Source organism: Diadema setosum, chromosome 1 (genome assembly GCF_964275005.1).
Source record: "Diadema setosum chromosome 1, eeDiaSeto1, whole genome shotgun sequence".
Taxonomy (NCBI): Eukaryota; Metazoa; Echinodermata; class Echinoidea; order Diadematoida; family Diadematidae; genus Diadema; species Diadema setosum.
Genome location: NC_092685.1, coordinates 11,621,293 through 11,633,410, shown reverse-complemented (window position 1 = coordinate 11,633,410; position 12,118 = coordinate 11,621,293). Strand labels below are relative to the sequence as shown.

General features: G+C 40.9%; 1 protein-coding gene across 1 annotated transcript; it reads left to right on the top strand.

Annotated features, from left to right (window-relative positions):
* The first annotated feature begins 724 nt into the window (after positions 1-724).
* On the top strand, positions 725-7,580 carry LOC140226892 (uncharacterized). Its single transcript, XM_072307323.1, has 2 exons — positions 725-1,448; positions 6,725-7,580. Exons 1-2 carry the CDS (start codon positions 920-922, stop codon positions 7,501-7,503), a joined length of 1,308 nt encoding a protein of 435 aa, XP_072163424.1. The 5' UTR covers positions 725-919; the 3' UTR covers positions 7,504-7,580.
* Positions 7,581-12,118: the final 4,538 nt, after the last annotated feature.

The following is a 12,118-nucleotide window of genomic DNA, read 5'->3' as shown; positions in this document are numbered from 1 at the left end:
AATACTAGAGATGGAACATAAATAAAAATGATTTGGTTGGATGTTTTGTAATCTCTCTTGATATACTTAAGAAATATGAATACCGGCTCGTGATTTTAAGTTCAGAGCAGACTGCAATGTGCCAATAAAACTGTCATTACAATGAAAAATGATATAACATGGACAAAAACGCACACACGCATACACACACACGCACAGACACAATACAATACACATACATATACACAACCAACATAATTTAGACACTTTTCAGAGTCTTAATTATTAAGGAAGGTTAACGGTGGTTCCTTAAGGAGCTCCCGGTGTTTGGAGTCTTCTTGGCGGTGCAGAGCCCGAAGCCACGCCCCTCGCGGTCACTGTGCCAGTGGTGACACGGCACCTATTGACAATGACTTCGGCTTGTAACGTACGTGTGCAGCCAAGCCATTATCAGGGGGCCCGGTCGTGTTGATGTGTGTTTACTGATATAGTTCGACGCTTCGCTAAGGGGGCTCCATTCAGCGTTGACTTGAAGGGGTCTCGAGTCGGCGCATCTTAGCCGGCACTTCGCTCATTCGCGCTTGTTCGGATCGCAGCTCGTGAGGGGGAAGAGAGAGAGAGAGAAGGAGAAAGAGAGGGATAGTGGAGAAGACCAATAAGGGGAAACAGGCGCCCCCACTTATAAGCGCAACTGCTTAGTCTGCAAGCTCTCTGGCAAGCACTCCGCCACCCTCCTCACAATTAGTTCCATCGATGTCAACATAATTAACGTCGGCATTAGCCAGAAGACTAATCTGATTACAGCTGGTGTGGACGATATATTAATGATTTTCCGGCATCGTTTTGCCAGCCAATGACATCGACATAATCTTGTTCCAGTTCACAAGAGGGATATTTACCACTCATTTTGACCAGAAATACGAATTTGCCCTCATTTTTGATGTTTTTGATTGACCAAAGTAAAGGTCCTCCTGGTTTTCTGTTTTCCCCAACCAACCCCAGCCGACACGCCTACATGAACGCCTCGGCCCTGGACTTTGGGGCGGTTGGACAGCTGCAGAGCTCTGCCGCCAACAAGCACTCCAAGCTGTTCACGCCGGACCTCCTCCACTCCGCCATCATGGACGACACGGAGGCCGTGATGAACGCGGCCAAGACCAGCTTCTCCGTGAAGGACATCTTGGACCTACCTCAGGCCGCCGCGGCCGCCGCGGCCGCCGCCGCTGCCGCCGGCGTGGGCGCCACGCACTCCCTAGCTGGTCTCCCGCTCGACAAGCCTTTTCTGACGGAATCACAAATGGAGTCGCTAAAACAGTCGCTTCAGAACGGACACGACGGGCACACTTTGACCAACGGACAAGGGCAGACGGGTGTGGATTCGAACACCATCAACGCGCTCTACGACCAGAGTGATAACCCGTATACCAGATGGCTACAGAATCAAGGCGGGGAGGCTGTTCATTACTCATGTGAGTACAAAATCGATTAACATCACGGGTTCTAATAATCATCTATTGTCCGATGTTGATTTTATCTTCATGATCAAGGAGACATCTGTCTGAGAAGCCCGTTGGAAACTCTCTGAAGTCTTCTGATACAAAGATATCCTATGAAATTGATAAATGTTTGGTTCCTTACTACGTTGTGATCAGAATTCATATTGACAATATTATTATTCATGTTCTTCGAAATTTGGAGGGGAGGGGGAGATGTCGCTATTAACTTTCTGAAGGTCAATATCGAATGAACACGATTAAGATACCAGATATTTGCTCACAACGCATGAATCAGGACTTTCAGTATCCAATTTCGGTTGATACTCGTAAAGGTGATGGTCGATGTACTTGGATGATCCTCTTTGCACTGTCATGACATTCTACATGCACTTGACCGAAGATTGAGAATAATGAGAAGGGGGAAAAATGCAGTCAGAACTGCGATTAATCCCGAATCATTTGGAGAACCAAGAACCAAGAACAAGAACCAGGATTGTTCATTACAGGATATGGACGGACAGACTACGTCAGTCGTGGTGGTTGTCTGTGCATACACATCTCATTTTGTATATGGCCTCGGCATAAGTAAACAGAATAAAATATATACCACAAGAGTCAACTAGAATTTTATTCGTATTTGACTTGATATCAGCTCTTATGTATCGCTAACTCTCTCAACATAATTGATTGACAGAACAGCACACCGGATGTGTTCTTTTACAATATCTGAAATTGGATTCTTGAAAGAGCAACAAGCAATTCCACAAGAGTCTGCAAACGGTTGTGTCAGCGGCGAGTCTGATGTCGTAGAATAATAAAAATGAATAATGTTGACACTTTTCATACAAGTATTTTATTCAAATGTAATTATCTGAAGGTAACACCTTACTAGTGTACTTGCTAGTATCTGCTTTTAAAGTGGCAAAAAATCATCGCGCAAAACTGAAAGCACGCTTTACCATATCATTATGAGAAATCCATCTCTGACAACGACGGGCGTAAGATTAGCATTTAAATGCCCAGAATCATAAGATGTTGCATTTAAGCGCCCAGATTTTGAGAAAATCTACTTTTCGTCGTTTTATTTCATTTCTAATTTGTAGTCTTCGCCATTGCCTTTCTATGATCCCTGTTACCGCGAATAGATTTCATTCACGTCGTTCATGTACATCAATTAGTACACTCACACACGTGTGCGATTGCAGATGGGTGTGTACTGCCATGATGGCATGCATGTCTTTATCAGTAAATGGCATACATCATGTGAACAATGGCGACGTCCTCTGTTGAACATACGTACCTATATCCAGTCAGGACATCATATCATTCTATCCCTGTCCTCACTCTTAGCTCGATGATCATAGAATAAGAGGAAGACATCGCTCTGTTCATGCGCTGTGGTGACTTTCCACAAATTGCCACCTGCCGAAAATGATTCGTCATCGCAATCATGCCCATTTCTAGATTAAAGTGCTAACAAATTTGACTGTCAAATAACGAGATCGATGCGCGTTCGTTTTCTCTCTATTTTCTTAGAGTGATACTGGCCTCTTCTTAAGCGAAATGATTCATCTATCTTTTATATACATAGATATAATCAACCTAAATACTGATGTTCAGTAAACTTGTCAGTATGTTTGGATTTTTGGTATGCATTGAGACCGGTACGTTCGACATCCAAATTACGCTTTGTGCATGAGATGACTGAACCTTTAAGACTACTTTAATTTACTACCGATGAACTCCACTCCTATTAAATGCAAAGGGCAAACAAAAAATAGGAAGCTTATATTATCGTAAAGTTGTAGATCTCTTTGAACTATATCGTAAAGTGATGTTTGACCTTCATACATTGTTGCTTTAATGGCAATGACAGTGTACTTTATTAAGGAAATTTCAAGACAGGTGCGATATGAATTTCCTTATAACTCATCTAGTAGTAGTAACCTTTTGGAAATTCATGATATTCAAAAACATTGTCTGTATGATAAAGATTAACACTTTCCGTTAAAACGGCTCGTTCCATTCGAATTGAATATAGCAATGTTGTGATATTTTCTTTGTATATCTTTTAGTCAGGACTGAGCCCTATACCAAGATATCACTTCTGATATACTGTCAAAAGGATACCAAAAGGAAATCTTACTTTTAATACATTCCTTGAATGCTAAGGCCTGAAAGTTTATATTACAGAAGCAGCGTTTTATTGCATGTTTCAGGTATAAACTATGTATGATTCGGCCTTGTCTGGGATTCTACATGGCTTTCATGTCAGTGTCTTCATGATCGTATCCGATAAAAGACTTTTCACTCTCGCTCATCCGAGATAGAATTTGTGCAAAGCATGTGCCGAGATGACCGGGTGACACTATCATTTTATCACGACTATCTTGTAAGACACAATTTCTGCCACTGTAATTCTTTCATCATCTGTTCTCATCCTTTCGCGTCTTGTCCTCTTTTTTTAACCTCGTCCTCCTCCTTTTTACTTTTGCGAGTCTATTCCATTTCTAAATCTCGTCTAAAAGGTTGAACTGCGTCTTTTTAAAAACTGCAGTCGAGTTGTTTTGAGTTTCACCATTTCAGCTGTATCATATGATTTTGAATAACCCAGCGTTCATTATCCCACAGAGATGTTGGAAACCAACGATGGTCAATTTCTTTAATGCAAACATAACGCAGGTGCAAATTCTGCAATAAAATCAACGCGTCATTTGTCTTCAAAGTCCGTTACAAAACAACAAAACAGGTGCTCGGGACCCCCTCCCCACCCCCACCCCCACCCCCACACACATACACACATACACAGAACCTGCACAAATACGGAGACAATTTGTTGTTCAAGTAATCCTTTCCTCAAACATAAACTTAATCCCTGGAAGTGTCATCATATCTTGTCCTGTTCTGTTTAATTCACACCTCTGACCATACTATCACGATCCGGCTATCGGTGTCTCGCTGTCCTCGTGGCCAAACTACCACCGTGTGTTTTTTTTTTTCTCGCGATAAGAGACAGAGATAAATGAATGCTTCGATGACCGTAGAAGCAGGTGCATGATTAGTGTCGATGAGTTTTATTGGTTTGTTATTTTTTTGGTTTCAAATAATATTTGATTTCGATTCCATCATTCATCCTTGATTACAATTGAATATTCAGTAGTTGTTGCTATAGCTGCGTGACATTTCAAACATAGCCTATTACAAAATATTACAAAGTGATCCTTATCACTGTCATTGTGTCAATTTCTGATTATTCTACTCTACACAAATAATACACAAATATACTCATCCCCGCAATAATTATTAAATAATAAAATCAATTCTTGATAATGGGTCAGCAAAACCAATATGTATGTACAATACACAATACAAAATATACCCATTAACTGCGTTCATATACTCGTCACGGCAGTAATTATTAGATGAGGTGCTTTGATGTCATCGATTAATAATTCCAGTCTGATCGTCATTTGGCATCAATATACTAGTCTGCCTGTCCTCGTGAGTGTCGTCAATCCTTTTAGCAAAAATTTTGTGCAAAATCTTAATCTCTTTTTTTTTTTTGTTCAGTTAATCATGGCAACTGCATAAATATTAAAGACATGAAGACAGACAACATCTTGGTAGTAAGAAAGCAACTTGTGATGTAAAGCGGAATGAAGAATGAAATGATTAATCAGTAGATATAGTGATTCCACTTCCCTGTTGGCGGTCTCTTGCCTTTCACAAAATATTTACCAACCAATTATTTACATTCATGCCACACTTAACGTTTTATGCAGACTAGTCATGAGAATGGTGACATGACGCAATAATTTCTTTGGGGTCCCCTTCCCCCCCCCCCCCCTTCACACACACACACGCACACATCATTCATTGTCCAAATGCATTCATTTAAATCATTGATAATCATACAGATTCTGAATAATCTAATCGGGAATGCATAAATTCAATAATTGCCCCAACTTGATTATGCATAATGCTTAATTGTCTATTATGTTACAGTGATCTAACTGACGAATCCTATGGTTGACGTTATGCTCTTGTGTATGTTACTTGCGCACGAAATTTCGCAAAATGCCACGGTGCCACTCTTCCAATCCGAGATTAATATTTAATCCTCCAACAATTTCTCCCTCTCTGCATTCCAACCCCGAGGACCTCACCTACTATTAATGTCGACCAAAGACCTAATTATTTCTCTCGTTAGTTAGATATCAAATGAGCGCCATTAAGGGCCGTCAATGACAAACATTGCTCGTATTCGACTGCCAATGTGTGACGGCTTGTTTCGTTGTTAAAGGACAATCACTTGATTTCGATGAGATTATAGGCATAGCATCATAATGCATATCAGCATTGTGCATTTTAATTATTTTTTTTTTGCCGTTGTTGTTGTTTTTTTGTTTTTTGTCTTTGGTACCGATGTCCCGGTGTACTAATATAACCTACACATAATCGACTTCGACAAATATGAAAATCCTCGTTTAACGTGCAAACTTTTGTCGTTTTTTTTATTTCAAATTCCCCATCAGCTATTTGACCTCTAAGATCGTATTCCAAATACCTCCACGTCTGTTATTTGTCCATAGTCCACGGCTCACCGACTTAGTAGGTGCAAAATACATAAACTACCCCATTTTAGAATTATAATTTATGTTTTTCCATGTTAGTCGTTGAACGTGAAGTGTACTACTTACGGAGAGAGAGAAAAAATCGTTACTGAGAAGGATCTTTTTTGTTTAATTTTGGGTGCTTAGCACCAATAAATGCAGAGAGCCTTATTGAACTTGAGATCTATTCTTATCACTGTGTCAAGATTTTCGGGAAATTTGCACAGGACACGGTTGATATTGGTGTAGTGTGTGGTTAGTACTAGTAAGCCATTGTCTGATCGTTCGAATAAAGGCGGTTGCACCTTGTATCGCATTCAAGGCAGTGTGCCAGCACAACTCCGGGGAGTGTGTGTATTTGAGTGAGTCAGTGTGTATTATGTGCGTGTGTGTAGGTTTTTGGATCACTCCATAGTACATAGTTCATCTCCATTCTCGATGTGTTTGTCAAAGTCACTTACGAGCAGTCAACAGGTGTTTTGCATATCTTTCTGACATACTCTACATTTTTATTGATGATCAGTGAATGGTCAATCAATAATTATTGATTCTTATTTATACAAGTAATTTCTATAGAGAAAATATAGCCCAGAGTGTTGGTAGTTATGTGCCCATATTATTCATTTGTCTTTGCAGCGCTGGCGCAGAACACAGCTACCCATAACAACACCTCTTCCACTGCCACATCCCCCACATCCACCACGGCTTCCATCGCGGCAGTTAACGATGACGACGACGACGTCGAGTCCAACGCTTCCGACAAGGATGGCGACACTGCGAGCCGTGACGCATCGTCGCCTTCTGGGGATCCTCCAAAGAAGCGGAAACGGCGGGTGCTCTTCTCCAAGGCACAGACATACGAGTTGGAAAGGCGATTTCGACAGCAGCGTTATCTCTCCGCACCCGAGAGGGAACATTTAGCGAGCATCATTCGCCTGACCCCTACTCAGGTCAAGATCTGGTTCCAAAATCACCGTTACAAGTTGAAGCGTGCGCGGCAGGAGAAAGGGCTGGATTTGAACCCGCTCCCATCCCCGCGACGAGTCGCCGTCCCAGTTCTCGTTCGAGACGGTAAGCCGTGCAACGCCGGTGTCGGGGGCATGAACGGTGCTAGCATGGCTGGGGCCACCCACGGGGCGGCAGCGGCAGCGGCAGCAGCGGCCGCCTCGGCCTGCATGTCAGCGGCTGCCAAGTCACACCACCACCATCACCATCACCATCAGGACTCGTTGTTAGCGCCGTCGGCAGCCGTAACTGCACCGCCACCACTGCAACACATGCAACACTACCCTTCACCTTGTAGCTATTCCACCGTAACGGCGCCGTACAATAGTAACTACAGCTCGTTTAGCAACATGTCAATGGCAAACAACATGCAGTACACGGGATCAATGGCGCAACCATGGGCATGGTGAAAAGCATACACGCACGGAAACATTGAAAACTTGATTTAGCATTTAAGGTACAAACTGCTCTTGCAAATTTGACTGTTCACGGGTTACCTATGATCTCTACTCTATGATCATGGTTTAGAGACATTTAAGGAAAACACTGTGAACGAATGTGTCTTTAAGGAAACAAAACGAAACAGATTAGAATGGCTTGTATTGTGATCTAGGGCTTGGACCGGACATTTTTCTTCTTTTGAGTATTATGAAAGCAACTGAAGAACTGAAAAAAAAAAATCAGATAAAAGACATTATCAGACTAATCTCACTGTACAGTCTCTTTCAGCTACATTGTTAGTGTCGTTCTCTGATTACAATCTTTACCGATAGACTTTTAATGCCCCACTTAGCATTGTTTCTTCCTCTTCTGGATATTTGTCTATTCTTCTGGAATGTTCCCTGCCGCTCGTTTAAAGGCTTTTGCAACCTTGAATATGAAAGCATACCCTTTTTCTCTTTGGAATAATCACACGGTAATTGATTAATCGTGAAAAAATACCTAGTAATAAATAAGTTAAAACAAATGAGGCTGAAAATAACATCAGAAAACTCTTTCCCCCTTAACTTTTTAGGGCCATGAAATGTGCCAAAGAGGACCTTTTAGACAACTTAGTTTAGTAAAATCAACCCGGCGGGGAAGACGATACTCTCCAAAGTATGTAACATTAAGAGATAAAACATGTACCAGTCCCTTATCTTTGTCATTAGTCAGGAGTGTCGAAACATCCATGAGAGGGTTAAAGGTCATCAATAGATTCATTCCAGGAGACGAAAGATGTGATGCGAACTGAAAATGTAGGCTACTGTGTAGCTTCCTGTGTGACACAGAAAATGAGCAACAGGTTTCCAATAACCTGCCGTGCGTAATGACCTTTAATTGTCACGCGCTGCGTAAACTCGTAGCAGTGACGTCATAGCGAGAACGTCATTCAGTTACATGTCTTTCGTGTAATATGTCAGTATTCTCTTTCCTTTTTTTTTTTCATTTTTGTTCTCCTCGAAGATAAGGAAAGCATTATTGGAATCGAGAAACGATGATCGCAGAGTAGTAACAGACCAACTGTAGAAAGTACCATACTTCGTAAGGCCATCTAATCATTCACATTAAGAAAAAGAAATGATAATACGATGCTCCGTGGTCGTGAGCGAGAGCGCTTTGATAGTGTTGTAGATAGCAAGCAACAGTACTTTATTTATTGTATATGTAGGATTTTAGCTCTGTAAATAAAACGTGTAGAAATGACAGGCACGGAGGTATGACAATTGAATTAAAGATATCGAAATGCGTTGGGTAAAGGGATTGTCTTAATTTCATTTTCTGTCCCTTCATTCGCTATTCTGGAAATAGTAACTCCTCTGCACCAATAAGGTAACGAAGATAAGGCTGAAGGATTTGATTTGACGAATGTGTGAAAAGTGAAAGTTTATGCATTATTTTCTGTAATAGAGCATGATATCGAAGAGCAATGTCGATTCATTAATGTTGCCTTCCGGATTCTTTGTAAGACCTGCTCACTGGAGATTTTTATTTTTATTCATCTATTCATTTATTTTTTATTTTTTTTTTTTTTTTTGGGGGGGGCATTTTGGCATTTCCTTGGCCGACATTACGGACGATTGTGAATTGCAAATGATTGGCTTTCCCGTTTTTTTGTTGTTGTTTTTTTTTTACTGCTTAACGACGTAAATATTTAAATGTTGAAACGCCTTGCAAATTTTGCAAACACCTATATTGTGAACGACAGTTACCCGCAATAAGAAACGAAATCGCGTTTTATGCTTGTTTAAAGATAATTATACCTTACGCCGAAATTTGCTCAGATGTGTTTATGAAGAGAGTTTCTGGTATTAGCGAGAGCAAAACCGTCGTAATTGTATAGTTGGTGAAATGGGAAGATAATGAAAAATATGAAAGTGTACAATATCAGGGCATAATATTATTTATTTTGTACATGCATATTATATATATGAGCTTGGTTTGATAACAGGAACTACAGCAATTTTGAGAGGTGATCCGTCTATGAGTCTTGATCGGTATTGACGCGTGATGACGAAAAATTCCAAAGATATTGACAAATAAATTTAAGTTGTGTGTACAGACGAATGGAAAGATCCGTTTGTGTGGCATTTTTCTTCTCCATGTGTTTTCCCAGGTATATAGTGTATCTTGTCTTGTTTCCGTGATAATAATATCATTCGTTCGTTGAGTTTTGCGTGACCACTGGCTAACGTACCGGCTGATGATGGGGATCATGTCGATGTTGGATGTCTGCGTTGGTGGCTGCTACGTCATGTGCGTGAATGCTGTTGCAGCTCTGTAGTCTGTTTGGAAATGATGTATGAATGCTCAAAAACGTACACAGATTGCATTAAAAAATCACACAATCATTATGTCCAAGAGGAACATCAATCGGACTTCGAGAAACACACAGGGACAGTTCACCACATGATTTGATAATGTTTCAAGGACACGATCATCGTTTTTTTTTTATTGAATGCATACCATTGAATTCACTGCTTTATTTTGTAATATGTAGTATAGGCCTTGTATGATTTTACTTTCTGTTAACTTAGGTCGTCGAAACAAGTGTGCAAAGAAATAATTTTGCTGCATTTCCCACCCACGGACAGATAGCAACAAAAGGTCTCTTGACTTGATTCACGTGACTTAAATGGTCTGGCTTAGAAGCTGACACTTGCTCCTCAACATTATACCCACTTCATCACAGAGGGTGTTGAAGAATGTCTAATACCTATGCAAATTGTGTGAAAACAAGATGGCGAACAAGAAAGAGTCAAATGGTGTTAGCGAATTAGCAACGCACACAACGGCGTCTCTTTCTCGCACCGTGGTGTGAGTGGTAATTACAGAGACAACACGGGGACCGTTTGAATTTGGTCTTCACATGGGTTGCTAGCGCATTGTTCCCCCAGTCCCGGACACACAAAATGTCTGTTTGATTTTAAATCGCCCTGCCGAGGAAAAGTGGTCGGCTTTTATGGTTAATCTGTAGAGTCTATTTGGGATGCCTCTTTGCTGGACAGTGGAGTAAGACTGTGAATTCGCGAGAGTAAATTGCATGGGTACAGAAGGGGTTTTTGGATTCCTTAACTCCGCCAAGAGAAAACGAAGGAGCGCATTACGTATCCAATTTTAACCATAGTTGACGAGGGACACTCTGACTCTTATATCAAATTTTCAATATCTGTGGAGAGTGTGTGTGTGTGTGTGTGTGTGTGTGTGTGTGTGTGTGTGTGTGTGTGTGTGTGTGTTCGTGTGTGTGTGTGTGTGTGTGTTCGTGTGTGTGTATGCGTGCGTGCGTGCGTGTGTGTGTGTTTGAATAAGCTTTAAGTAGGCAAAGGTAGGGCAGTTCCCCTTCATGAAACAGGTAGTATCTGTAAGAGCATCTGAATAAGAGCAACATAGAAAAGAGAAATCCCACAAAATTAGACGAGGGCAAAACGGTCATAACCAAAAATTCAGTGAATTTGTGACATGAGCCTAAAGAATTCTTCACTAAATCACATAAATGACGTCCTTTTTTAGAATCTCGTTTTGTTTGGAACGTTATTTAGGATAGATATAGGATGTACGTTCTCCATAACCATGCTCAAGATGAAGACAAAATGATGTAAAAGCTCTATTTTTTCCTCTCATCTTTTGTATCCCTCCTTATGCTTTCGAGAAAATGCAACTCATTCTCTTTTTAGAGCAGTTACACACGCTCGAAAGTGATTAGAGAGTTTCTGCTCACGATATTATTATGATGTTGAGTCATAATCAAGACGTTTCGAAATGACTTATCATAACAGACATTTGAAGATTTCAATCATATTTTAATTTAATTGTGCCCATGAGCAGTGTCGGACTCGGTAGAGGCCATTCCTATTGTGACTTCTTTTTTTTTTTTTTTTTTTGTCGGTGACTGTGGTGCATAGGGACATATACAGATAAGTGCAAATTGCCCCTTACCCAACTGGATGAAGGTAACTCGGGCCGCCATTTGGTACCGCATTTCGACTTTTGTGCGTTTACATCAACCGAAAGGCCGGCCTCGGACCGGCCTTTCTGTTGGTGTAAACGGGGTCCAATTTTCTCTGGCTCGACACGACTCTGGGGTTCAAAGCTCCTCCTACCCCCCCCCCCCCCCCCAAAAAAAAAAAATCTTAGGAACACAGCCTTGGTCAAAGAACATAACCTTGGTCAAAGTTTTATACGGACACACATAGCAGGAACGACTTTTCTTGAATTTCTACACAGAAGTTGACTTCTTCTTATCGAAGGTAGGAAAAACAGTCACTGCTGATAGTTTCGAAGACTTGTGCGAGTAGTATTTAGAACAGACTCTCAATACTTCTCTAGGATGAATAGCACATCGTCATGCACATATGGAACAATCTTCCCGTCAGCATCCGACAAGCCAATACACTAGATTCATTTAAGTCAAACCTCAAAACATATCTCTTTAGGAAGTGTTATCTGTGTCGGTAGTGTACTAGTATTTGTAATTGTTGTCATATATATGGTTGTTGCTGTTCTTATATGTGGATTGCTTATTGTTTTCTTCTTCACTCGTTCTCT